Source organism: Embiotoca jacksoni, unplaced genomic scaffold (assembly GCF_022577435.1).
Source record: "Embiotoca jacksoni isolate LCO1_2020_lvr unplaced genomic scaffold, fEmbJac1.0.p SCAF_12, whole genome shotgun sequence".
Taxonomy (NCBI): domain Eukaryota; kingdom Metazoa; phylum Chordata; class Actinopteri; family Embiotocidae; genus Embiotoca; species Embiotoca jacksoni.
This window is the reverse complement of record NW_027185252.1, coordinates 711753-739522: the sequence shown is the minus strand read 5'-3', so window position 1 is coordinate 739522 and position 27770 is coordinate 711753. Positions and strand designations below refer to the sequence as shown.

Genomic DNA, 27770 nt, shown 5'->3' with positions numbered 1-27770 from the left:
CCACCGTGGACCTCCGTTCGGTTTGATCGGACCCGGAGCTCTGCCGAGGCAAGTGGCCGCTCAAGTTAAGCCTCTTAGTGCCGATTCAAATGACTCTGGGCAAGAGCCCCTGGCCAGTGTCACACAAACATGTGCTCGTGTGTGTGTGTGTGTGTGTGTGTGTGTGTGTGTGTGTGTGTGTGTGTTTGTGTGCATCTACAGCTGTACATGTATGCCCACGAAAAAAAATCATGATAAAAAAAACTGAAAGAAAAAGAAAAAAAACAGTTATCTGATCTGACATTAGCCATTGATGGTTTGTTGATATGGATTAGCAGCAGCAGAGATTCAAGAGATGCAGCTTACATTGTGTGTTGTTTTTTTTTGATGGGATGTAATGATGGGATGTGACCACATAGTTATATAAGTCACGTATAATTCAAATGAGTGCAAGGCCTTAGACACTACTTTAGGAATCAATATAGAGGCAGCATTAATGATCTGTAAGATAACATGGTATTATAAGGAATGGGGTATAATGGAGTTCCCCAGGGCACGGAGAAATGTAATTTATACAGTTTGATGAACCATTGTTTTGATTGTCTATTTTTCTGAAATTAAAAAGACAGAAATTAGACACTTGACAATACAATTTGTGTGTAAAAAAAAAAATCTGCATACCCCTTGTGCGCTTTTGTTTTATTATAGAGGTATTCAACGAATGATTTTTGACATTAATTTGCCAACTACAATAAATTGAATTGCCTGATACTTCACGTGTTCAAAGTGGCGACCCACTCTGACCTCGGCTATCAATTTGTGGATTGTTGTTTCAAAATCCTCGAGTCATTTTGTTTTTTTCTAGAGCCGGAGGTGACCGTATTTCCTGAAAGGGTAGAAGCTGGGGAGCAGGAAGGAGACTGCACCCTCAACATGTCAATCAAACAAGCCACGCCCCCCCCAAACATACCTCTTTTTTTTCCCAGCCCCTAGTGGCCTTCAGTGGTATTGCACTTTACAGGCAATTCCGTACGGGCTTCACTTTTCAGCTGCCGAGACTTCGTCCATTCATTTACACCGTGACTGCACAAACGTCTGGACACATACATGACATAAAGATACACACAATAACACAATAACACACAGGACACACGTGACCGCACACACTCTCAGACCTACAAACACACCGTTACAGCCTGACCCTCTCCGTGTTTGTTTTGTGGGAGGCGTTTCCAATTTACTTCTCTTTGTCATCTTTCCATTGTTCAAACAGACGCCCTCCAGCTGAGCCTCCTTCAGCTCCACTCGTCTGCCCTCTCTCTTCGCCCTCCTTAACAAACCTTTCATTCCTTTATTTATTCCTTTTGATTCTGCCGGCAGCAAACTGCTGTCGAGTCCCTTCTAACCTGACAGAGTGAGGGGACAGATAACGAGGAGGGAAACAACATGTGGCGCAGCGAGGAAAATGTATTTTCACCAGGAGATGTATAAATGGATCGGAGTTCGTGCAACAGCATGTAGACGCGCCGTGTCGATCGAAGACGAATAACATTTCATTATTTCATCCGATAAAGAGTTGAGAATAGTACCAGTCACTCAAAGATCCATAACGATATCTTAAAATAGTTTTTTTTATTTGCCTGAACACTGACAATCAGCTGTTTTTGTCACCCAATGATTGAAATAATTCATTTTTCATTATTAATTTATTATCAAACTTAATCCTGGGCAAATTAGCTAAAGCATCAGTCAAAGTGAAATGGTAAAAGTGGATTATGTCAATAATTCAAAACATTATTATCATCCCTACAATTATTAATAACAAACCTGAGAAAGTTTGAATGTCTGCTCGGGGGTCCGGCAGCAGCGGCTCGTTGTGTCCGACAACCGCTGAGGGAGGAAGTGTTTTGGAGTAGCCGACATTATACATGCAGAAAACTGACAGTTGCCTCCTTCACGAAGACATGGACATGAATCTTTGATGGACAAGCACATCACTCACTGCAGTGTTTCTCCTCATTTTCACATTTGACAAAGGTGGCAGATGTTCTGAAGAAAAAGGAAAACACTTTCTGATAACTGAAAGCACCAAAATCTGCGTCTGACTACGTGCTGTTTGACAGATGGACCGTGTCATTTTAAAATCACGCTTTATATTGTATCTACACCTCAAATAGCTGTTCAGGATTTTATTTTTTGGGGGGTTGAAATAAGACATCTTTCGTCTCAGCGCTCTCCTCAGTTTGTAGATCCGTCTCCTGATCCTCAAATATACATTCACAGATCATCAGCTGTCACCAGTTTTCAGGTTGCTGTGCGACTGCTAAAAGATTTACTTAAATCAGCTGCGTGCATTTTTTTGCTTTGTCGAGGCAACACGGAGAAGCCTTTTATAAATTGAGTCCCGGATATAAAGTATATAAATCTGGATGTAAAAAACCTTAAATAAGTGAATGAAGCTGGGGAATGCAGCGACTGCACACATTTCATATATATGTTTTTATTAATTTTCCTCCCTTTGATCAGCCTGGTTCTCGGTGCACCGTCGTCCTGTTTCCTCTCCAGAGATGCCAACATTGTAAATCAGCCCTCCTCTTCTTCAGCCCTCCTCTTCTTCAGCCCTCCTCTTCTTCAGCCCTCCTCTTCTTCACCCCTCCTCTTCTTCAGCCCTCTTCTGCTTCAGCCTGTCAGATTGAAGCTGAGCTCCGGCCGGCTCGGGGACTCCTTCCCTCTCCCTCGGCAAACACCGGGTTAGACTCATATCATGTTTCAAGCCATTACCAGCAAAGCTGAGCCCCGGGAAGGCAAAGAGCGGCGAGTGGAAAGGGAGAGAGGAGGGAGAGAGGAGGGAGAGAGGAGGGCCTGAGGAATGGCCATCCATCACTCCCCCCCCCCCCCCCCCCCCCTCACCCCACCTGGTCTCCTCACTGTCTGTCCACCAGAAACACACCAATAAGGCCAATAAGGAAGGAGGACGGAGGGAGAAGCCCGCCACGCCCAGGTGGGGGTCAACGAGACAGAGGAGACAACAGACGGGAATAGAGAGATGGGAAGAGGGACGGTGGGAGTCCAAGCGAGCCGGAGCAGCAGGTTTCACGTCATTAGAGCCGCGGTGCAACAGTTTCATCTCCTCCGGCAACAGGGCGAAGAGAAAAATGAATATGGAGCGTCGGGGCTGGAGGAGACGGGAGGGCACGACGAGACGAAGTCAAGAATAAGAAGAGAAACAGATAACTGAAGACGCAAGTAATCAGCGGCGATGACAAACATCCAGCCGATTGTTGTCTGGAGATCTGTGGTTACACTGCAATCAGGAGCTGATAGGAAGCTAATGCGGTGTGACGTGATGACATGATTTGCCAAAATGCAATTTCAGCCATAACATCTGAGGTGTCGTGAAGTCTGCCGCTGCAGGGCGACATTCTTGTTTACATCGTTCAGAAGTGGCGAAAAAAGTTAAAACCACTAACAGAACTGTGCAAAACTTTTTACGCTCATTAGATGCTGAGATTCTTATCTGTCGTACCAACAGAGACTGGCACCGGATTTCACTTCTCACCGTATGAGGACGGCAACGAACACAAGACACATCTTCAACAAGAAAAAGAAGAAGCAGACGTGAGTGTGAAATAGTCACGCTTTGGCCTGTGTAGGCGTGACAGTTTCACGCTTTCCTGTAGTGGACAAAAAATGTAACTGTCACGCCTGGAGAGGCCAAAGCGTGGTTATCTCACGTTTTGTTGTGGTGGACCTGCGTGTCTATTTCAGGCTTCGGCGTGGTACTGGGTTGGTTCATCCACATTATAGTTGTTCGGTACCAGATCATATTTCTCTTATTTTAATATATAATGTCGTGCAGCAAGTGACACGCCAAGTGATGGAACACCTGAGGATAACTTCCCCACAAAACGAGACACTGAGGCCCAAATTGAATGCAAAAACCAAGAAACAACAAACTAATCTAATTCAAAGTATTAATCAGAGAGAGTGATAGATGGCTAGTCAGACAAAGGTGAAACAAGCTCGCAAAGACTGAGCGTGATGCCGGTTGAAATATTCGCCAAACGCCCAGAAGTGACAGGACTTGAAGAAAAGAGTTTTTGGTGGTGACAGGAACACACGGCGGCGCATTAGCAGGAAAATCACCTCCGAAGTGCTCCAGCACCCTTCACATCCCTCACTCTCAAATTTAAAGTCAGCTAGCATGCATACAACCTGTTCTGGTAATTAAATCCTTAATTCCTTCAGGCGACTTGACAATTTACTCGTGTAAATAGGTTGTACGTACTGTAGTATTCGAGACAGTGCGAGTCCGTTGCTAAATTGCTTTCCGACATAACTTGAAGGGATTTGTCAAGACAGGTTGTTAATTGGTCCCGTTCAATCACAGCCTCGATGAAACACGAGCGGGATAAACAATGACTTTGGGAATGAAGAGCATCTTTCCCGGTGTGGAGCTTATCGCTTTTCGTTACAGAAATAGACTTCAAATGATAATCCAACCAGACAAAAAATAAAAGTTTGATTTTAGTTTCAAACTTCAGATGTTTTTTCTCTCAATTTCAACCTACTGTTACAGCGGAGGGACAGAAACCATCTTCATAACTGCGTCCTATTAATCTATGCATCACTAATAACAACCCAATCGCAAAATAACTGAGTCGGATGTTCCTTTACGAGGCATTTTTTTTTTTTAGGAAACTTGTAGGTGAGACTGAATTCTTCCACGAAGGTTTAACGTACTTGTACAGCCTGCAGGTACGACACCTCACTGAGACTTTTTTTTTTTTTAATTTTTGCTGCAACACAGGCAGGCAGTTTAATACATATTAAATTCATCTTGTAACCCTTATAAACATTTCTGAGACTCCACTTCAATGAGGCTCTCTTCCTGGCTGTCACAGGATCATGACTTCACCAGGACTCATTGTAGTAATCCGCCTGGCTCTTAACAAAAACGGTTTCGACCCCTTTTTTTTTTTTTTTTTTTTTTTTTTTTTTTTACAATAATCCCTGTTTTTGCAGGGTTTTTTTTTTTTTTTTTTTTTTTTTTTTTTTTTAAATTTTATACTTTGGACACATCTGGTTTAAACGGTTTAACTCTGACATATTCTCTTTCCTGCTTTGTCAAAAAAAAGGAAGCGATAACCGCCTATAGCGGGCGTTACATTAAACACAGCTTCTACCCCCCCAAAATATACTCTGCATGACTCTATCTGCATTTCTCTAAAGGTTAATGTGTGTTTGGATGTTGGTTGCCGGAGGGTATCTGCTACTCTAATGAGAGTGAGAGTAAGTTCCAACCGGCAGGATGGCATTTGGCCTTATTTCTAATGGCAGCGGGGGGGAAAGGGGCACCTCGTAAGGAAAAGGAAGGACTGACGGCTGGATGGACAGAAGGAAAGGAAAAGACAGACAGAAGGTAAACAGCAGCTTCGATTTTCAAACCGTTGACGGAAGATTTCCCTGAAAATTGAACTGATCTTTTTTTTTTTTAATGAAATTCTCATACGGTAATTAAATGTGAAGTTGGACCTCCTTCACTTTGTTGTTTGACAATGCTAACGTGTCTCGACTCGGTATTGAACGTGCAAAACGACGCCACAGTCTAAAATTAAAGGTGACACGCTCATTTTTCTGCCACGGTTATTTCTGAAAACATTTAACCAATGATTATGTCGCCTTGGTACTGAGTCTGAGCGGATGGTGAGCAGTTCAAATATACAGAGTTGTGAAGCATGCTATCTTTGCCAGCCATTAGCCCCGCCCCCTATTGCTGTCCAGCACCACCGCTGTGCTGATGTTTGCTTTTTGTTTGTGCTTTCTCTCGTAGAACCACACACAACTTCATATATAAACATGCACACGTCAACATTTACGCACCCACGCATATAATATTGTTCGGAAAATGTCCCTTCATCATGTTGTCGCCTTCACACATCGTCTACATGTTTGTTGCAGGCTAAATTAACATTTGTTTCGCATGCTGGCAGTTGTGAAGCACTTTTACGGTTAATTGTTCTGAATATTGCAAATTTAGTTACATATTTCATCATAAGTGGTTGTGTAAATTGACAAGACATCACATAATTACATGTGAACATTTCCTCCATTTTATTATAACAGCAGCGCTGCTGCATTCAATTTGCCTGTTTGCGTCAGGATGGAAGGCAATTAGAGCCATTAGAGCCCCGAACAGTAACAACCAGGTTTATGTGAGTCCCACATTAATGCCGATAAGACCGCCGTTTCAAATTGCCCGCATAGCTGTGATGAAATGACAACAAGCCATCCGAGGACAGAAATTACACCGTATGTCTGACATTTTAATAAAATTTGTGGAATTGACAGCAATTATTTTTAAACGAATCAGATGGATGTGAGCATTTTGTATGAAGAGGAGCGATTACACACGTGAATTATAAGTTGTAAATGAGAACCTTTTTAGTTATAGTGAGAAAGACACGGCTGTCGCAGGTGTGTAATGGAGAAAAGATGGAGGAAGTGAGCAGTGGAAAAAAACAAAAAAAGAAGAAGAAAAAAAATGTGAAATGTGCAAAGCGCTATTCGGGATGTACGATGGAGGCGAGGCGGATTAAGTGTCACCGACGGGCCAACGGAGAACCTTTCGTGACATCTGTAGCAACGCTGAAACTCCTGATTAAACAACCGACTACCGAGAGGAAGACGGAGGCGGGAGGGAGAACAGGGAGAACAGGGAGAACAGGGTCAGCGCTGAAGTCCCATTAATCCCATTGAAGCCCCGTTCAGGAGGTTAATGGTCTCCGTCTGTGCCGGTGAGCCGTTTTTTTTTAAATTTTATATTGTCCTACTGGTTCTTTCAATCGCTCTACATACGGCTTATTTGGGATAAGAGCTGGCTCACGTACAAACATGCACGATTTAAAAGCTCATGACATATATTCGAGGTGATGTGATGAGGTTACATCATCGGGTAAGCCCCACTAACCCCGAAAGGTCACGGCGCGTCAGCGATGCCGCTCACCTGAGGTGGGATTTGAAACATTTCTCTCTAATGGCAGAATACGTGTCCCACAATATCGAGGAGATTTGAGAAACAAATTTATATCATCATTTGTTGAATCCTCTAAACTTCGATACCAACTTGTATTACAAGCAACAAAAAAAAACGTTCACTCTTTTTGAGGGTCATAAACATTTACGCAGTTTTTTTTGTTTTTTTTCTACCAAAAAGTTGGGACGCTGCAGTAAGAAAAACGATGCGTAAAATATTCAATGTATTTTTTCATAAAACAATAACATTTCCCAGCTTCAACATTTGAGACGTTGTCTTTGGTCTATTTGCGATTAAATATGGATTTACGTGATTTGCTCTTTCTGTGTTTATTTACATTTTACACACCGTCCCGACTTTTTTTTTCTTCAGGAAAACGGGGGTTTGCGTGTGCAACCGGGAAATAAAATTAAAACAATTTAAAATGTAACAACAGGTTATCAGAAACATCCATATTGCCGCTGCAGTATTTGTAATCAGTTTTCCCAGAGAGACGCAGAAGGACAGAGAGGAACACCTAACCTCGTCAGAAAAGCACAGGTGTCCCACCCCATTTGGACTCGATGTCATCACTTCCTGTTTTATTTCAAAATCATCCACTTTTAGCGTCCAAGTCGGTTTTATTTCCATTGTTTGGTTTCTGTTGTTCCCACCTGCGTCTTGTTATCCCACCAGGTATTTGTGTGTATATATATAGCCCAGCTTGTTCACCTTCCAGCTGCCAGATTGTTCTGTTGGAAAGCGTCTGCCAGTTACCTGAGCTCGCTTGTGTTTATTTCTGCTTGTGGTTGTTGTTTTTTTGGACGTTGCTCATTCTTTGATTCTGCTCCAGTCTGCGTCTCGTGTTTTCATCGGCCCGCCTTATTTCTTGTTAACCAGGCTTTTTTTTTTTTTTTTTGCATGTAAAGCTCCCATTTGCTCTCATCAACTTGCATTAGTGTTTCGCATTTTTATCCTCCTCTTTTTTTAATTTTTTTGTGTGTGTCAACTGTAAAAAATAAAGATATTTTTCATAAGTGGATTCACTTGGCAGGGGATGTGACTTTAAAAATGTGACCTTAAATCAAATACCATGTCTTACATCATGCGCTCTTCAAATATACACGTGTGGTTTGTGTTTCTTTTACACACACTGCAGTCACACGAATGGCCCGCATGCATTATATATGTGAACATGTGCTTTTGTTCTTTATAAGTTGGCCCTTTTGAAGTCAAATAAGTGTTTAATTAGGGAGCACTAAAACCCCATCCACACATATGAAGCAAAAAATGTGGGTATATTCTCTACCAGAAAGGAGATAATAACAGCCATGAAAGCCCCTGGTTAAAGCCCTGATCTCTATTCCCTAATGGAGATAGTACAATCTCCTTAATGGTGCAAAATGTCAGCGTGCACATTGTTGTTGTTTTTTTGTTGTTGTTGTTGTTTTTTTACAAATGTCTGGGAACGTTATGACATGTGTTCTCTACTCAAGCGTGACCACACAAAACGTTCCCAGTGTGTAGCGGCTCCAAAAAAGTGCGTTAACACATACTGCGGACTTACAAATCTACTCTGTGACAACGCTGAGAAGCGAAGACATCCATTGTTAATGCTCGCGGTGTCAGTGTGGAATTTAAAAGGGCCTACGAGCAGGTTTACTCGGCGTACCTTCAAACACACACAACACATATTATATAGGAGAGCGCGCGAGGCGGTGGAACACTTCATTGAGGCGAGTTGCCAAATGTCAAAGGGAAGCGCTTAATGGGAACGAGACGGACACGAGACAGAGCTGTCGCTCATGTAGGTCATTCACGGTTCAGTGGAAGCTGATTCTCTGACACGTTTCAGAGGCTGAGAGAGACGGAGGCTGACAGAGGAGGCTAATTGAGAAAAGACTTTGATAAAAAAATAAAATAAAGTGTGTGATGGATGCAATCAATAGTGCAGACGTGAATAATGCAGATTCTAATGTGGGTAATTGCTTTATTTAAATAAGGTCCAATCAGCGAATACTACATTTCAGATTTATTTGTTTTAAGCCTTACATGTGTTTTGGAGGGTTTTGCAATTTGTTTTTTTTGTATTTTATTGACTTTTACCGAGAAGAAAATGTCCTTACTTTCTGTTTCCAGGAAGTATTTTCTTTGTTTCGGTTGTCAGGATCACGGTATCATGGATACGAAACGAGTAGTTTCAGAAAAAAAAAGATCAATTAATACATTTCTGTTTGCTTCTTTTTTACTTACAGTCACAGTAAGTCCATCCAACACCGGTCCGCTACGAGGTATCTGGGCTTTGCATTAAAAAAGAAGTGTTCATATGTAATAAAGGTTGTTTCACTGAAGTTCTCCCGTCGCGTTTGCAGCCGTTCTAAAATCCCCCTTCTGCTCGCAAAATGTGTTTTTCTCTAACGTGGCATAAAACAAAATTGTTTTCTGCCTCCATGCCAAAGGCAAATCAATAATTCATGATAAAAAGTGACAGTCGCACTTTCACAAAGTAGGACAGAGCGTGAGTGGAAAAAAAAACAAAAAAATACAAACCCGAGTAGGATTCAGTGTCACCGCAGTCCGGACGTCCTCACGGTCGGTGTCCTGAAATCTAAAGAGTGTGCTGCAGATGTTTTTGTGGCCATAAATTTAAAGAAACTTTTCATGTGTTGGATGTTTTCTACAAAAACAAAACAAAAAAAAGTCAATACGATAACAAAACAAAGGAAATTATTGACTGGATATTCTATTAAAGGGCCGGTATGGATCTCCATGGTAACCCAAGAAAAAGATCAACTATTTGTGTCCGGTCGTGGACAGTGAAAGATTTCTTTATAAAGAAAATAACGGTTGAATAAACTCCAAACGAGAAGCTTGTTGTTTTTATCGACTCGACATCGTCTCCGGACGAACCATCAGTTCACAGCCCGATGAGGACGACCGACTCGCGCTGAGATAATTATCGTCCCGTCTAATCGGAGCCGAGCTGACGCGTCACACGTGGTTCATTATCGGAAGTGAGAAGCCGACTTCGTTGTCCCGGCGTCCTCCCTGACAGCTCCTGCCCGTCCGTCTTCCTCCGCGCTCGTCTCTCCCCGGGGGGCACCGAGCCAGTGTGACGGCCCAGCTGTCTGTGTGTGTGTGTGTGTGTGTGTGTGTGTGTGTGTGTGTGTGTGTGTGTGTGTGTGTGTGTGTGTGTGTGTGTGTGTGTGTTTGTGAAACAGAGTGAACAAAGAGAGAGAGAGAGAGAGAGAGGTGGCGCCGGCGTTGGACATCAGTCACCGCTGACAAGTGGCGGATGGGGGTGTTGACAGCTCGTGACTCTGATGGGTTCATCACCGTAGGAACGAAGCACGTCGGGACCGGCGGACGCTGACAGTTTAAATAATCCTTACACAGCAAAAAAACAAAAAACAACAACAACCTCAAAACATAAATAAGTTAAGTTACGCAATTATGCTGCTCACTATTTCATCACTTCTGGAAGTGCAAGCGGGAGTTGTTTTATTCGCGCCTCGCTGTCATTGGCTTCTTCACCCGACGCTATTTCCAGTCATGCAGTCGTACGGAGAGATCTGACGAGTTAAACGTCGGCGTTGTGTCGTTTAGTAATTGCTACTTCTCCCCGGGTGAGTTTACTACATCGCGTAACGTCGCTCTGAGATCCTCCGGTGAGGTAATTAAACTTCAGGTTGGAGGATTATTCGGCGCCACGGTTTACTTTGAGGCAGAACGAAAAGGCTGCGAGGGGTCACGACGCTGGATGAACATTATCACACCCGACTGACTGGACTTCCTTTCACCATCACAGATAATGTTTGTTGTTTTTGTTTTGTTTTTTTCATACAACCATTAACTACAGTGTTTTCTGAACCCGTTCTGTCAAAGCCATGCACACAAGCTGTCAAAATGGCTTAAAGTCTACAGACGTGCTTTGTTAGCAAGTGCTAATGAGCATGAAACACCGATTTTTTTTTTTTTTTTTTTTTTTTTTGCTGACGCTTCTGGGAATGTCAGCGGTTTTTCCAGGTATTTAGTAATAATGTGATGATGGTGCAGGGTAAAACGTTCATGGATCATTAAAATGATTACAGCCCATCCTGAGGGGAACGTGAATGTCAAAACTACGTTTTACAATTAGCCGTTGAATAGTTGTGTCTTACTCAAAACCACAAAGGTCGACTCCTCGGTGAAACTGCAGGAAAACACGCGACGGGATTCGCTGCCTTTGTGGAAACTTTCATGAACGGGAATTTAGAAGTCGTCGCGGCCGTCCATCCGGCGGTTGTGGCTACGTTTTAGTCTGGATTAAAGCGGTGGAGCGACTCACAGGTCATCATGGATCTGGAGACGCAGCTACAACAAAGACGTTAACCACCGAAACCCAAAAGACGATTGACAAACAGATCAGGAAGCAGCAGTTGGAATGACTTGCCGGCACCACATCAGGCCAAAAAACCCCAAAAAGAATATGATCTGTAGTCCATCACATGTTAAAGGCTCAACCTTTAACCTACCGTCTGTTTTTATCTTCTAAGTTGGACAGACATGAGCGTTTTCAACCCACTCAGCTGGTAACTCTTTTACCCACATTTAGTTTATTGAAATCTGGACTCCGCTCGAGTCATTCTGCTTTTTGGGCTTCAAAAAAAAATGTTGTTTAAAAAGTCACCGGATGTAAACCATGAGTTTGTAAAAACTGTCGGTTCTGTCTGGTTGTATCGCAAACGCTCGGTTCCTTCATCAACACAAGAAGCTCTTGGGTTTGAATCAGTACAACCAGTTTAGGTTGAGTGCATTCAGCAAGTTCTTCAATTTTCTCCCACAGTCCAGATATTCGGAATATTCAAGTTCACAATTCCCTGCAGGTTTCAATCTAATTGTGAAAGAGTTTTGTAGCCTGGAGGGTGGCTTCTGTCTCCCACAGAGGGCATGCTGGGAAATGCAACAGCCTCCCTGCAACCCTGGACTCAAAAAAAAAAAGTGGATCCAGAAAATGTATTGATTGATGGAGTGTTTTGGTCGACTTCCCTCTCTGTTCCTACTGTTTCCTTTTATTAAGACATCCTCGCACTCTGTCGGGCTGCATCTCCCTCACTCCTTCATCTTCATTTGCTCCACACATAAAGAAATGCAAACCTGCTTAAGCTGCACCTCTGTGCACGGATGTGTGTGTGGAGGGTGTGTGTTTAATGCCTGTGCACACACACACACACACACACACACACACACACACACACACACACACACACACAACACACACACACACAGAGAGTGTGATATAGGCTTTGAGGACTTTGCTTGTTTTACCTGGGTGGCGATATTTAACCACTTTACAAGCTGACTGCTCAATAATGGCTGAATCTTGGGAGGAAAACCTGAGCACAGAAATGTGTTCACCAGCAGCCTTGTGTTTGTGTTTGTGTTTGTGTTGGCTGCAGGTCTGTTGGTGTGCAAACAAAAAAACTGGCTTATTGGATCCTCCCAATAATAAAAGAAAAGGGAAAAAAAAAAAAAATCACACAAATGACTACTGAATGTGAATCCACATAAATAAAATATAAGAAATAAACTATTTTTTGGTGGTAGAAAGTAAACCCTGCACATTTTGGCCGCTGGGGGATTAAATGTCCACTGAGCAGTGATTCGAGGGAGATCAGATTTAAAAAAAAAAAATTTCCCCCTCAATATAAATGACCATCTGGTATTACAGCACAAAAAAAAAGCCCTGTGTTGACAGCGTTGGTTTCTACAGGCGAGGTTAGGGTCATTTGTGTGTCAGTGATACTAATCCTGTCTGCATGAGCCACGTCTGGCCTTCACACACAAACTCAGTGCAAATGAATATCCTTCATTATGTTTTTGACAACATTAATGGCTGGTATTGAGTTATATAGAACCTATTTCTAAATCCCCACAATCAATACATCATATGGCAAGTTATAAGAATGTGTATATCACGAATAAAAGTCATGAATGAGGTCCAAAAACTGAAGAAGTAAACAGCTTTAGGCCAGTTTGCAGATCCTTTGCTGGAACATGATAACTCGGCATGTGATGCATTTATTTTAGTTATTTTCTAATAAGGAAAGCGTTATCGTATCGGAGTGAACTCGTGCAAACAGCTGACACTGCTCGGCCCCTCAGCCCTTTCTCTATAAACAGCATCAGAACGGCGCCATCTATCACTCGCCACCAAATCAACTCCAGCTGGGTGTAATGTAAATGTAAATGAAGTGAGTGGGCAGAGAGGGGAAGATAGAGGCAGAATGAAGGGAGAGCTCGCTGTTGCTAGACAGATGAGAGGCCTTCATCCTGCCTTGTGGGAAGGTTTCCTCCATCCAATTCACTTCCTGCATTTCCTCCTTTCGATTATTTGTTTTTCTTTGCTTCCTGGCTTCATCTTTTCTTGACTCCCTCGCTGCTTTGCTCTTTACTCAAAACCTCACAATCCCAATCGCCCTTCTATTCCCTTGCTTCTTGTTCTCCTTTCTTTGCTTTATAGCACTGTTGTGTGATTTCTTTTCTTATTTTTTCTTTGTGCCCTACATCTTGACTCCCACAGCCTCAAGAGAGAGAGAGAGAGACGAAGGTAAGGAAGGCCACCAGTCACGAGAAGGTCTGGTCTTTAAAAAAAACAAACGCCTATGTCTACAAGACAAGCCAGCAGTTCACCAGGCTTGTCACGGAGAGTCTGTCTGAGACGGCTGTCAGGAGGAGTCCCGAGGTCGGAGAGGAAACGAGACGAGAGAGCAGGAGACAACGGGGACGGAGAAATCAAGAATACCGCTGCTGAGTGAGACGGAAAAAACTAATCGACAATTTAAATCGTTTTCAGTTTCGGGACGAGGATTCTGGAAATTTGCAGATTTCCTCAATTTATGTTTTTAAAAAAAAAAATGTTGCTAAATTAAATGTCATTGAATTGTGAGCTGTTTGTTGGACAAAACAAACAATGTAAAGGTGCGTTAACGGGCCCGCGGATCATGCGATGACACTCCTCGCATCCACCAAAAAAAAATAAAATAAAATAAAACAGGAAAGGAGAGCAAAGGGGGAAAAAATAACAGAGCAAGAAAAGAGAGAAATGAACAATAGTGTTGATAGAATAGTGATTATGAAGCTCTTAGTGAATGTGCTGATCCTGTCTAGACCCGACGCACAAACACAGGCTTCGTGTCAGGCTCCAAAGATGCAACCATCTGCTCCAAGGACAGAGCCGAGAGGACTAACGGCTCGGCTAACGTGTGCACGTACGCGCGTGTGTGTGTGTGTGTGTGTGTGTGTGTGTGTGTGTGTGTGTGTGTGTGTGTGTGTGTGTGATATTGAGGTGCGTTTTCCATCAAGGTGAAAGTGACCTTCCGCGAAGCTTCCTGTTACCTCGGGAAACCTCCCGCGCGGTAACACAATAACCAACGCGTGTGCGAACGGCTCTGATTTCCTAGAAAAAAAATAGGCTCCTCCATTTTTAGACTCCCATCACCGAGGTCTCCAATTGCGGTTGCTTAGCATAATGAGATACAGCACAATAGCAGCCTTCCCCCAAAATAAACAAACTGAGCTTAACATCCTTAAACCCTCCCTAACTGTTGTGTTTCCAAAACATATATATATATATATATATATATATTTTTATAAAAAAAACATCTTCCACTGACAAAAGTCGCCGTCTCGACTGTCTCCTCTGCGCCTCTTTGTTCTATTTCCTCCAGTGCTGTCAGCGCCGAGGCCTCCACCAGAAAAAAAAGCCGGCTCCAACGCAGCCTCCCAGAGAGAAGCTGGCAACGATCTTTGAAGCTAAAAATAACCACCGGGAAAATGCAGCAAGCTCGGGATAATCAGAACCCACGCCCATATGCGGGCCCCGTTCGCTGCTAAACTGCTGAGTGGCAAAAGAGTGGGGATACAATCACCATGAGATCAATATCCCCGCACGGGGCAGGGAGGGAGGGGGACGGAGGGGGAGGGAGGGGGAGGGCGGCTCACGTAATGCACGTAAATTTTTTTTTTTAAAAAGTGCCACCAGCTGCTGACAAAATAAAAAAGAAAAGATCTCTTTCTGTAACTAACTGAGAGGGAGGATCACTCGCTGCTGATGTAAAAATTAATGGGCGGGAAAAAGGGATTTATTAGATTAGCCCGAGGTGCTCTTTAGTCAGGCCCCCATTTTTTAGAAGATTATTCACACAAACAGCAGTTAAAACTCCTACTGGATGAGCAGAAGACATATTCAGATCATTTATTCCTTCAATACATCAAACCATATTTTGTAATATCTATATTTGTTTTTTTTCTCTTCGTCTTAAATCATAGTGAATATTTTCTGTATTAAACGAGAGCACAATCTTTTTCAAACAAGGGCTGCCAGTAAGTAAACATAACCGTAAAAAGGTTTAATAATGTTACAGTCACAACAGACATACATTATAAACATTTTAAAATCAAATGTTTTGGTAAAAAAACAACTTAATTTAATGATGGTCTTTAGTCTTTTAAAGTTTATCTTGCATTGTTTTTTACAAAATCGGTTTGTTCTTTGCTGCCCCCAGTGGTCAAAACATGTCATTTCAATACAAGAATAACAAGAAAATAGGTTATACAATTTAAACTATTTTATATTGGCCTATATATTGGATGGTTAAGTGTAAATAATATAGTGGAGTAAAAAGGTACCGTCATATATGAATAAACTGTACAGCACTTGAGTAAACATAATTAAACAGCTTTATGCTAATGCACTGTAAGGATTATATATTTATATCCTGATATAATCGATTTAAAGGGAACCACTGCCAATTTAACTTGCATTAATTTTGGAATTGATAAAAAAGCACAAATGTCTCTTTTTTGTTGGATGACTACCTTTTGGGCGCTCCCTCATATATAACCATTCTTAATGACACTCCACAGTGAATATCAGCAGCAGCACCACCGGTAATATGAATCAGACAAGCTGACCTTGAGAGACATGAGAGGAGAGAGATAGCAGTGATGAGGAGGGAGAAGAAGAAAAAAAAAAAGCTATCACACAGCTCAGCCAATGGAAGAATTCATTTTTGGAGTGGTTCTGGCCCGAGCCGTTGTCCCCCCCCCCCCCCCCCCCCCCCCCGCTGGTTCTGTGTACGGTGAAGTTAAATAATCACTATCCAAGCATTTTATCTTCGCTAATGGCATTGTTTACTGCCAGGTGTCAGCAGCGTAATGAGACGACAGACTTCCCTTCACACTAATAAATCACTCCGTGGTGAATATTTTATGCTTGAAACATAAAAAAAAACTACAAGTCAAACTATGTCGCTTGACTTATAGGACCTGACGTTAATGTCTACCACGGCAGGTGATACATTTTTTATGCTATATCTGCTTCCTCGGGTTTCATTCAACATCTCTTCTATTAACATTTAACCAATCACTGCCTGACCTTATGTTGCATCCAAATGAATCACAAAGTCACTGTCTCAGTGAGGTATCGCTCAGGTGAACGAGCACCAATCAGAGCCCTCGCATTCACGGCAGCTCGAACTGAAGATCTGGGTGTTGGTGGCGACATTCCCGGGGAAATAAAAAAAAAAAGAAAATCACAAGCGGTGCACATTTTAGTGACACGTTTTCCATCACCCAGCAGTGGTGGTGCTGCCACAGCGGTGTGGGCGGAGCTAACCACGAACAAGGGGTGCTCTCCTTCTGCCAACTGACTGATGGTATCACACGGTGTTTTGGATACCTGGGAAGTGGAGTCCAAAAAAACACACAGCTGCAATTGCAGCTCATCGCCAAAGGTGCCGCCAAAGAGAAATAAAGAAAATAACGGAGATTGAGTGAATTTAAGGCACCAAACTTAGTATTGCTTTGATTTCTGAGCAGCAAGAGGAGCTCTCAAGTAATATTCACTTTATTTATAGGATCATACATTTGGGGTACAGAATTAAATGCAAAACGTATAAAATAAATAAGACTGTTTCCTGATCTGTCTCGAACACGACTGAACATGAGCAGCAAGCTCGGTCATTGTTGACACGACATGCACAAGTCACTTGGCGGGAAGATGCGATCACAGATCATTTCACATATCACCAACAATGATGCAATTTTTTTTTTTCTGGTGCATCTGCAGGTCAGCCTGGAAGCCGTCAAACAACACCCCTCCTTCTCCCCCCCCTTTACCCCCCACACCCATTTATCACAGTCTACACACTACAGAGAAAACATGCTGCAACATGCGCTGTCGGCTATAGTTGAACTCGTAACAATCCAATATTTATTTGTTTACTTGTGCTAAATGGTTTGCTGCTGTAGGCCAGTTGACAGATTTAATAAGAGAGGGAGAGGCAAAGGTGGGCTGTGGTTGGAGGGGTTAGGGGGGGTGTTTGCCTCTCTTATTTAACAGCCCCTCAAAAATCAATAGGTTGTTTCTAAAATCCTCACTGATGTGTTATGTACTATTTTGAAACAAAATGTGAGTTTTTTTTAATAAACTTTCATCAAATCTTATATCGATTAGTCGCAGCTCCGACAACGACTGCAATGCAACATTTCGTAACATATTACGCTGCAGCAGCACCCTCCTCCCCCCACCCATGCAGATTAATTTATTCTGGACTTCCGTGGCCCGTTAAATGCCAAGAAAAAGTAAAGAGATTAATCTCGAAAAAAGTTTAAGACAGATAACGCCAGGACGAGGACGGCCCAATTCCACTGAGGAATACCAAACTAAACCTGACCTTGTGATGTAAGCGCCTTTGTTTCCCATCAGCAGTCACAACCGAACCTCCCCCAGCTTCACCTCACAGAATGGGGGACATCGGAGCAGTTTAGAGTAGCAGGTGCCGGCGCCGGTAAGGTGAATCCCCCGGAAAAAAAAAAGGGAATCTCTTTACATCTCATCAGTCGTTACCTTCCACCGTCACCGGCTCCACTAAAATCCAGCTCCTCTGAAGTCAGCGGCGGCATTTAACCACTTTGTACTTCATCATCATCTGGCTGATAGGCGTGTGCTCGGGAACAGGAGAGAGGAAGTGAGAAGATTTTTTGAAAATGTGCAGTCATGAGATTTTGTGAAAGAAATCTCAGAATCCCCCCCCCGCCAGAAACGATCTCACCAGGACCGAAGAAGTACGCAAGTATGGAGAACTAATTCGGGAAAGGGGCCGTCCTCAATTATTTACACTTTCCACCACATATTGAACATGTTTCCCTTTTGCGTCATTAAAATTGCATCACTTCTTCTCTGCAAGACGTTTCATCAGAATGCATCAAAGTGACGTTCGGCTTTATTTGCACGGTATCTCCGCCAAATTAATACTCGAACCGGCGTGAGATGATAGGTTTTTTTGTTGAGTTCAATCATTGGTCAGGCGCGGCAGTCGGCATCAGCGATAAACTGACAGAAGTGTGTTGTGGATAAAAAAAAGAAATAAAAAGAAGAAGCTTTGATCTTTCAGTAGCAGCTCGTGCAGTTGGTTGTATGCTATCTTGGCAATGAAATAAAGTGGATGATGAGGCGAGCATTAACGTTCATCTTTTAGATGGATCGGGATACAAATGCTGGGCTCTCGTTTTTTTTAAATACAAGGCCCTCAGGGATGTGAGCGTTACAGGCCGAGTTGGGGTTGGACTTTATTCGTTCAACGTATAAAGAATACACTGTAAAAAAAAAAAAAAGGTTTGGTGCCACAAGTTATGGAGCTTAGAAATTTTGAATTATTAACTAATTAAATAATTTGATGAATAATCTGCAGTTTATCCACAGACTGGATATAAAAGTGTTCGTAGCTTCCGGCTCTGAAAAATGAGGCCGATCCAGAAGTGTCTTAAGATGCAATACCACCGAGTGCCACTAGAGGTCGGCTCCAAAAAGCCTCCGGCTCCATAGACTCCCATTCAACTTCTCTCATCAAATCCAAAGTGAATAAAATGTGTCCATCAGTTATCTCGGTGTTGTTAGCTAAAGTCACTCCTTCTTATTAGTTTTCTGGAGGTCCATCTGAAAATAATCCCTCATTCATTAGAAAAGAAGATTCAAAAAGACCTGTTTTTGGGGGCGTGTCTGTTTGATTGACAGGCCTGTGGGGCAGTCAGGTTATGACTATCGATGGGCGGGACGTAGTATCGTCAGGTCTCCAATCAGATCGGCCAGATCCACCGCTCGCTGCAATTTCCTATGCTTTGATTACAAATCGAGTTTTCTCTCGCTTTCTTCGACCCCTGACCCCCCAGTACACCAACAACCTGAGTGATCTCATCCCACTGGCAGCATTTTTTTTAAAAGCTACATTTAAAGTAAAATTACTTTTAAGTTGGACATTTTATGGCACTGTGATCGACATGTCCCGCTGTCCTTAACTGTTCTGCCTTCATTTGAGTTACATAATCATGAAATCACAAAGAGCCAGGCTCATTGATCCCTCTTGAGGAACCACTTTACAATCCCAGATATAATTTGAGGAGAATGCCATCTTTTTTTTTTCTTTTCTTTTTTAACATTAAACATACGGTGCGACAATTTAGAAATGCCATATTTATAATTTTTTTCTTCATATTGCTTCCCATAAAAAGCTGCAATTTTGACCCTAAAAGTCCCTCCAATTGCGAAGGAGCAATCAGACTTCAAGAGCGGCGTTGATTTCAGTCCTCGTTTATACAAGAGGTCACAGCTGATTCACATGCGCGGAATACATATAGACACGTTTAATCATCGAGCACCGTGGAAATAAGTGGGTATGAGTGCGGTATATGCATGCGCATGGGCACAGTACAAATATATGAAAAAAAAAACACAGGGGGTGGAGGGGGGGGGTGGAACTTGTTACTAAGCAGCTTCCAGAGAACTAATCCAAGAGTAAAGACTGTGAACTCTACAATCTGGTTTAAAACCTCAAATCTGGTTTAAAACCCCAAATCTCTCATTATGAGATGATCAGTGCAACACAAACATGTACACTGATGCCGTCGACGCTGGCCAGATGTGACCAAAGCCAAAAGTTATTTTTTTGGTCGTCTAGAAGAAATACAGAAACGTAACTATAAGATTAATTTAGAGTAAAGCACATGTTGGGAACACTTTAAGGGAATTTCATCAACAAATATAGATAATATTCTTCTTCTTCTGAAATATAAGTCTGCCGTAGGCAGAATATATTCTTAGAAATCATGACCAAATTTAGCCTATGCCTCGCTCAGAATACACAGCATATATTTTCTAGCGAACTATATATATCAGATACATGCAAGACTGCATGTTGAACACCAAGAAATCACAGCGCTTTGTCTCACATCTTCTATGTCTGTGATGATTGGATAGAAACGATCAAACTACAGCAGGTGAGACAAAGTCTAGTTTGATAATGATGGTCTTCCACTGTGCCACACAACACAGGAGGAAAAAAAAAAAAAAAAAACAATCCTGTCATAGTGCTTTTCGTTCCAAATGCCCCATGTCTATTGGATTAGGCTGTTTTTGAATATCAGCCCAGAAATGATACTAAATCTCTGCCTGCTTTCAAGCTATATGCTGACCATAAATAATAATGCCCTCTTAACAGATTCTGGCCAAAGGTAAGAACCCATTTTTGTCCAACGAGTTGAGATTATGTTTAAACTGTAAAATTTGCAAATCTGGTTTTTTGATCGTTGGTTTTTTTGTTTTGTTTAAAACAACATACTTAATATTCAGAAGAGTGGTATAATTGTTTTTGTACATCTCTTCTCTGTGTGATGGAAGTGCTGCGACCCCGAGGTCGTTTTAACATTCTATATTTGTGACAACCCAAAGCGTGAAATAGACACGCCCGTCCACTAAAGCAAAACGTGACATGGCCACGCTCTGTCGAGGCGTGAAAGTTACACGTTTTCCTGTGAAGGACAAACATGAATCCTATTGTGTGCTTTGAGCCCTGTGATCTTGGGCACCTTAGTCACATGATCCTGCATCACATGGAATTTACATGCGTGTAAGTTTCACGCTTACAAAACGTGTAACGTTGACGCCTCGGCAGCCCAAAGCGCGGCTATCTCACGTTGCCCTGTAGTGGACGTGCGTGTCTATTTCACGCTTTGCCGGGTCCAGTTGTGTACAGTATGTGCTCAGATGAGTCTCTCCCTCCTTCTGCTGCTGCTGCTCGTGTGTGATGGTTTGATCGAACGTGTCTTTGTTCATGTTTTGCAGGAATCTGCTCGGTTTCAGCCGCCCAGCTCGCAGGTTAACGACTCGGCTTTCACTAGTTCCTGCAGACTCTCGTCTTTCCACTTCCGACCTGCCTGTCAGCCCAACGTGTTCCTGTGTGGAAGGTCGCAAAATAGATCTGCAAATTGACATAACAGCCCAGGTTCAGCAGAGGTGCGTAGCATTTTAGGTCCAGTGCGGTTTCTCCTGGTTTTGTGGACTTTTTGTTCTTTTTTGTTTTAGTTTTTTTGTTAGGTTAGGTTAGGTTAGGTAGTTACTTTATTAATCCCCAAGGGGAAATTTTTTTTGCGACAGCAGCATACAGGAAAGCAATAAAATAATCATAAAATAATAAAAAGCTATAAAATAACAGTAAACAAATTATTAAATATAAAATGCACAGTATATACAGTATATACAATACAGTATATATATATTATTTTTTATATATAAACAAATTCAAGTTATGAGTCATGGCTGAGCGTGATATAGATAGACAGATAGACAGACAGACCGATAGATGGTCTTTATTGTCCCAGAGGGAGATTTGTTTTCACAAGTCTATAAATGCTCCACACAAAATAACCAACTCCGCAAAATATACCATATTTTCCTGACCCCAACCCATGTGCATGAATACAAATGATCGCGGGTCATTACAGCGGTGATCGTGTGTTAGTTCGCTTCGGAGCTGACATGATATAAAATACCATGAAAACAGACAACTTCGGCGCGCGGCCGCCACAGAAAGCAGCAATAAACGGCGGTTTACTGTGTGTGGTTGATATGTCTGTGTTGTTAATGTGAGCATAAACTACATCCCCGGGCCTCCTCTAAGTACCCTTGAGGGAACCTGAAACAAAGCTAAGAGAAAACGCTTGCCTTAAACATGTCACCTCGGCATCATCTAATGAAAAACCTCCCGCCGCACCACCATATATCAAAACAATCCTTCAGTGGCCGGGGCCGCCGCTTGTAGAGCCATGTGGAGTGTGTGTGAGATTGATAGGTGGGCTGATGTAATTCTGTTGCTTCCACTGTCATGGTGATGGGCTGTTAATCTGGATTTAGGTTTCAGGGCCACTGTCTGACTGAAACCTAATCCTGCTGAGTGGCTCAGCGAGGAGAACTCAGACTGCTCCAAAACATCTTTGGAAGCACGGACCTGACAATCACGGGCCGGCGAACAATGAATAATCAGCTGCTGAAAGTGGCGTCATCATCATCAACAAATCCCATGCAGTATCTCACAGATAAACATATGGGACCATTACAGACGATAAATTCAAGTGATAAATTATATAACCACCAATAAACACGGGGACGAGAATATTTCCAATCCTCTTCCTCAATTCACAATTTTTTTTTCATCGATATATTTTTTGTTTTTTTTGTTGCCATTAACGCATTGCAGATCGTAACTTGTAATCTTAAAAGGGGTCAGATGAGTTTGCTTAATCCCGACGACATCATCGCTCACGCCATCACCTGACCTTGTTGATCTGTACTCCCAGGTCTCCGCATCATTCTGCAGCTCACAGCACAGGGATGGTTTAAGATTTTTTTTTTTTTTTTTAAGGTCCGACAGATTTAAGAAGTGCAAGTCACTCTTGCGAAGAGATATATGCTAGAAAAAAAAAGACAACTGAACTGTCATATCTTCCTGCAGATGTCAAATGTTGACTTCTTGACCGTCTGAAATGTCACCGAATACCAGCAGAAGTTTGGGCTTCAGGTGACATTCAGTTTTTTTCACTTAAAACAACCGCAAGACTTGGATGACCATAAAAAAGTTTGAGTCATCAGGTCAAAAGATTATGAACTGAGTTTAGCAATATGTCCCTCTGATACAAAAGTCGAAGGTGCAGGGTTATGTGCTACAAGCAAAATGTGGAAAATCTTGAAAAGATGCTTTGTAGAAACCAGGTAATACGCAAATGCATCAGTTTACACGGATTTACTTTGGGGATTTCTAGGTGGAGCATAAACCGACAACATATTTGTTTTGCTCAGTTAGCGAACCAGTGACGACACCGCGGCCCGGTGCCGGATAAAAATCTATGTCAGTCTTAATTTTGTGACCTACAAAGACAGGGACAGCGTGGATAAGAGCACACAGATGGCCCGCCATACTTCAAATCTCCCCCGTTTCTGAGCACAAGCCAAACACAGGCAATTCAGTAATACCACATAACACATTTACACATAATGGATAGTTAATGTGAAAATGATGGCCTTTCGAAATCAAAGCAGCATGTGTGTGGCGGAGGAGAAGTGGGGTGGGAGGGTGAAGGGTGTTTGGGATTATCGAATGAGTCGGCTATTCTGTTGGCGGCAGAACTTTCTCAGGCGAGCAGGATAAGGAGTGACATTTTCCCAAGGATATCTATCAAACAAGGCTTAATGGTTTTTCACAAGCACTTGCTGGAGAAATGGCATTCTCTTTTTTTTTTTTTAATGGTTAATTAATAAATGAATGGATGATGATGAATGGCCCCCATTTTTCTTCCTGGTAATGAAATGATACACAATTTCTCCCCTATGTTTTCTAATTATAAGAGGGAACAGTCCCCGGTCTCTGGTGTAATCTGGGGAACGTTTCCATTATGGTGGACACAAAAGGAGCAGCTGCACCTTAAGCAGCGGAGCAGACACGAGCCGAGGCAGGTGGAACGGAGGGATGCTGTTTGACCATTATTAAATATAAGACTGCCATCATGTTATTTTAAATCATTTGGTAAATTGTGGCCATCAGGTGAAAAAAACAATCCGACAGACTGTATGATGCGACAATAGCAGCAACACTCGCAGCTAATTGGTCCTGATCACGACGTTAACTTGGATAATTTGATGAACAGCAGGAGGAAACTAGAAGTACGTGAAATGTATGAATCTGTATCAAGTGAATTTCATAAAATGCTGATTCGTCAGCTTTTTTTTTTTTTTTTTTTTTCCACCACCGCAGCCGTGCGAGGTACCCGATACATGCAGCTGCATGAGGTCACACCGTTAAAAATATAAAACCACTCCTGTGACTCCAAAACTGTCTGCGGAGGCCCGAGCCAGGATCAGAGACACCAGTATCACAAGCAGAGGGAGGTCCGGCACATAATGTGACACCATTTTGAGAGCAGAGATTTATCATGGAGGAGGCTGTGTGTATATATACATATGTGTGTGTGTGTGTGTGTGTGTGTGTGTGTGTGTGTGTGTGTGTATGTGTGTGTGTGTGTGTGTGTGTGTGTGTGTGTGTGTGTGTGTGTATGTGTGTGTGTGTGTGTGTGTGTGTGTGTGTGTGTGTGTGTGTGTGTGTATGTGTGTGTGTGTGTGTGTGTGTGTCAGTCATTAACTGCTGCAAGAAAATCCCCCGTAGCATCAATCAATAGCATGAGCACGAGCGTGTCTTGAGTCAAGGACAGAGATGGTGGAAACGGAAGAAGGATCATCAGCATCCGTTCTCCAACGGTTCTTCAAACAACTCCAGATGCAACAAATCATCAGTTTATCTGCAGATTAGAGGAACGCAATTTAAAAAAAAAAAGTATCAATGCTGCTTTATAGATTATACAAGAGATCAACATGAACATAAATCATCAGATCAGCCTTAAAATGGTCCTCAGATTATGCAGGAGTATGTCAAGTAACACCCCCCCGCCCCCCTCCCCAGCTAACCTTAACTATACTGAGTCAAAAAGCAGCATTAGTTTGCAATGTTATATCCCTGCAAACTACTGAATGTGCACTCAAAGCATTTTATAAACAGACGCATGAGAAACCTTGAAGTAAGTCTGTTACCAACTCTTCCATTATGTCTAAATTGTGGCTTAAACTGTCTCTTTCTCTTTTCCAGAAATCACAAATAACAATGATGCAAATTCCCCTTTCAGTACATCAAAGATAAAATCCTTCTCAGCCCAGTGTTGCTGAAAGAGACGTCACAACGCTGCTCACTGTTCATCCAGCAAGGAAACAGAATTGAACCGTCCCCAGCAGATTGATCTGCAATATTCAGCCAACAGGAGGGTCAAACACACCCTCACACGCCGATCAGTCAGCGAGTGATCTGGGAGAAACCTTGAAACCCAAAGTGCAAACATCACGCTTGATGGTACAGAAGCAACCGACAAACGAAAACTTTGACACATAGCGAATTTGTCAAGTACACCGTTCAGCGAAAGCCAACTCGCGACAAACACTTCAAAGCTTGAAGTCCGAGAACAGCTAGCGACTGAAAGAAGGACTCACGTGTTTTGCGGTGGCCGTGCGTACGCGTGGTGAGCGTGGTGGACGCCGTCTCGGTCGTAGTATGTTCCGCCGTCCACATCTGCGTCGAGTCGTGGAGAACCGTCGGGTTGGACGGAGAGGAGCTCGACGTCGCGGCTCCGATTACGAAGGTCGTCCGAGGTGCCGCGGTGGTCGTAAGAAAACCTGAAGGTCCACGTCCGTTTCGATTTCCAGGATTCCGAGGAGTGACTTGGCTACCCGAAGCCCCGCCTCCTCTGGGGTTCGGAGCAGCGGTGGTCGTAGCGGTAGCAGTGCGAGTTCTACCTTTCGCCACGGTTACAGTTCTAGGTGTGGGGTTCCCGCCGTCGACCGTAGGCGTCGTAGTAGTCGTGGTAGTGTCGGGACTTTTGGGAATCCCGCTTGGCTTGGAGAGAAAGATGGGATCTTGGCCTATTCGATTAGCATCCACCAGGTCTGTTGGCACGTAATCCCGCACGGTACCGACAACAATCCATTTCAGCAGCATCAGGCTCAATCCGAGGCCAATGAAACCGATAAGTAAGGGCACCACGCACAGCCATGTCTGCTGGCGAGGCCAAACCGCACAGCGAAGGGGACCCTGACCCTGGGCCTGGTCCTCTCCGCGGCCCCCGGAAGCCCCCGGAGCCTCGGGTTCCTCCAGGATCACCGCCCCGGCCACCGCTGCCCCAGAACACTCACTCATCCTTCCCTGCCGTCCTTTATGGCTCATTGAGGGTTAACCCTGCGATAGGCATCGGTAGTGCATGGCAGAAAGGTTCCCGACAACGCCGGACATTGAGAGAAAAAGACAAAGGTGAAGAAATGGATAAAAGAAGCACCCCCACGGAATCGGACTCTCAGCGACACGTACACAGATATGTATTCCAAGGATAGAGAGGAAGGGAGGGTTTCAGGAGATAGGAGATACATGCAGACACACAACCACAAAACACAAGCAAAAACACACTCACACACTCGAGAGACACCCAGTGGGAAACGGGAGAGCTGGCGTAGACGGATAATCGCCCGATTAGTCCGCGTTTAGTCCTGCCTAACTCTCGATGTCCAACCGGAGCAACAGCGAACTACCAAGAAGGTTCACAGCAGGGGGTGGGGAGGGGGGAGAAGCGAGAGGAGAAGCAGAAGAAGAAGTGATGCCTCCGACGGGAAGAAAAAAAAAAAGGGACAAAGAGAGAGATGGGAGGGAGAGATGGGTGGGAAGGAACGGCTTTACATCTGTGCATGCGAGACATCCATGGCATCAGTGTTTGGATGCCATTGCAGCAAAAATCGAGTTTTTTTTATTATTTTGTTTTACTTCACATGCACGTAGGTCCCCTCCATGTACGATCCACAGTGGGACGGCGATATCTGATCAGAGTTAAAACTTGCAGGGTGGGTCCAGTCGCTTCCCCACCCTGTGCAGGACCAAAAAAAAAAAAAAGAAAAAAAAAAAAAAAAAAAAAAAAAAGAAAGAGAAGAAATGTTCCCCGATGCAGTCTGTTCCAACCGCTTCAGCCGAGTCAGCGTTCCTCAGATCCCCAAAATCCGTCTCTTTCGTAAGTGAAAGAGTCCAAGCGCAGAGATCTGTCGCGTATGCGTCTCTTCGGCACTCTCACGCGATTAACTGCTTTCTTTTGTCGCCCGATGCTTTTCAACAGGGGAAATATTTTCTCCACTCTTTGGATCCACTTTGCTTCCTTTTTCTGTGTGCTCTAAATTCCAAGGAGGTCTAAAAGCGGTACAATCCAATTACTGTTCCAGATCCAGTCAAGGAAAAAAAAAAAAAAAAAGAAAAGAAAAGAAACACTTGAGATGAGGAGAGAAAAAGGGTTGAGGGGGGGGGGGAAACAAAAAAAACAACGAGGGGTGTTGTCGCGCTGTATCACAGGGCGGATAAATCTGCAACGGCGACGCGTGATCCTGCTCCTTCTCCAGCCGGCTGTGGATCAGATTTCCCCCAAGCTGTCCGCTCAGCTCTCCACCGTCTCAGCGTGCTGTTCGTTAATACTGCAGCAGGCGCTCGGAGAGAGAGAGAGAGAGAGAGAAAAAGCCTCTTCTCATCTGTTTGCAGGAAACATTCCGCCACAGAGGGGATCAAATGTGGAAGGAAAAGAGGATGAAAAGCAGGGAGTGGATTGGAATAATTGAAAGAGGAAAAAGAACAGAGAGTGAGAGATAAGAGAGGAAAAAACAACAAAAAAGCATAAACAGGAGACCACAATCTTACAAAAAAAATAATAAAAATATCCCACTGATTGTGTTGTTTCTTTCTGAGTGCTGTTCTTTCCTCAGTCCCTGAAAGCTCCGTGTGCGCTCTCCAGTCCAGCCTGTGATTTGTTGGTCTGGTTGCCGGGATCCTCTGCTCGTCCC

General features: G+C 43.2%; 1 protein-coding gene across 1 annotated transcript in view; it reads right to left on the bottom strand.

Moving 5' to 3' along the window:
- The window catches only part of LOC138195083 (pro-neuregulin-3, membrane-bound isoform), a 311951-nt gene extending 285634 nt beyond the window's left edge, over positions 1-26317 (bottom strand). Inside the window, 1 exon segment of the mRNA XM_069144146.1 lies at positions 25398-26317. Coding sequence (XP_069000247.1) covers positions 25398-26127 — 730 coding nt within the window. The 5' untranslated portion in view covers positions 26128-26317.
- Between the last annotated feature and the right edge of the window lie 1453 nt (positions 26318-27770).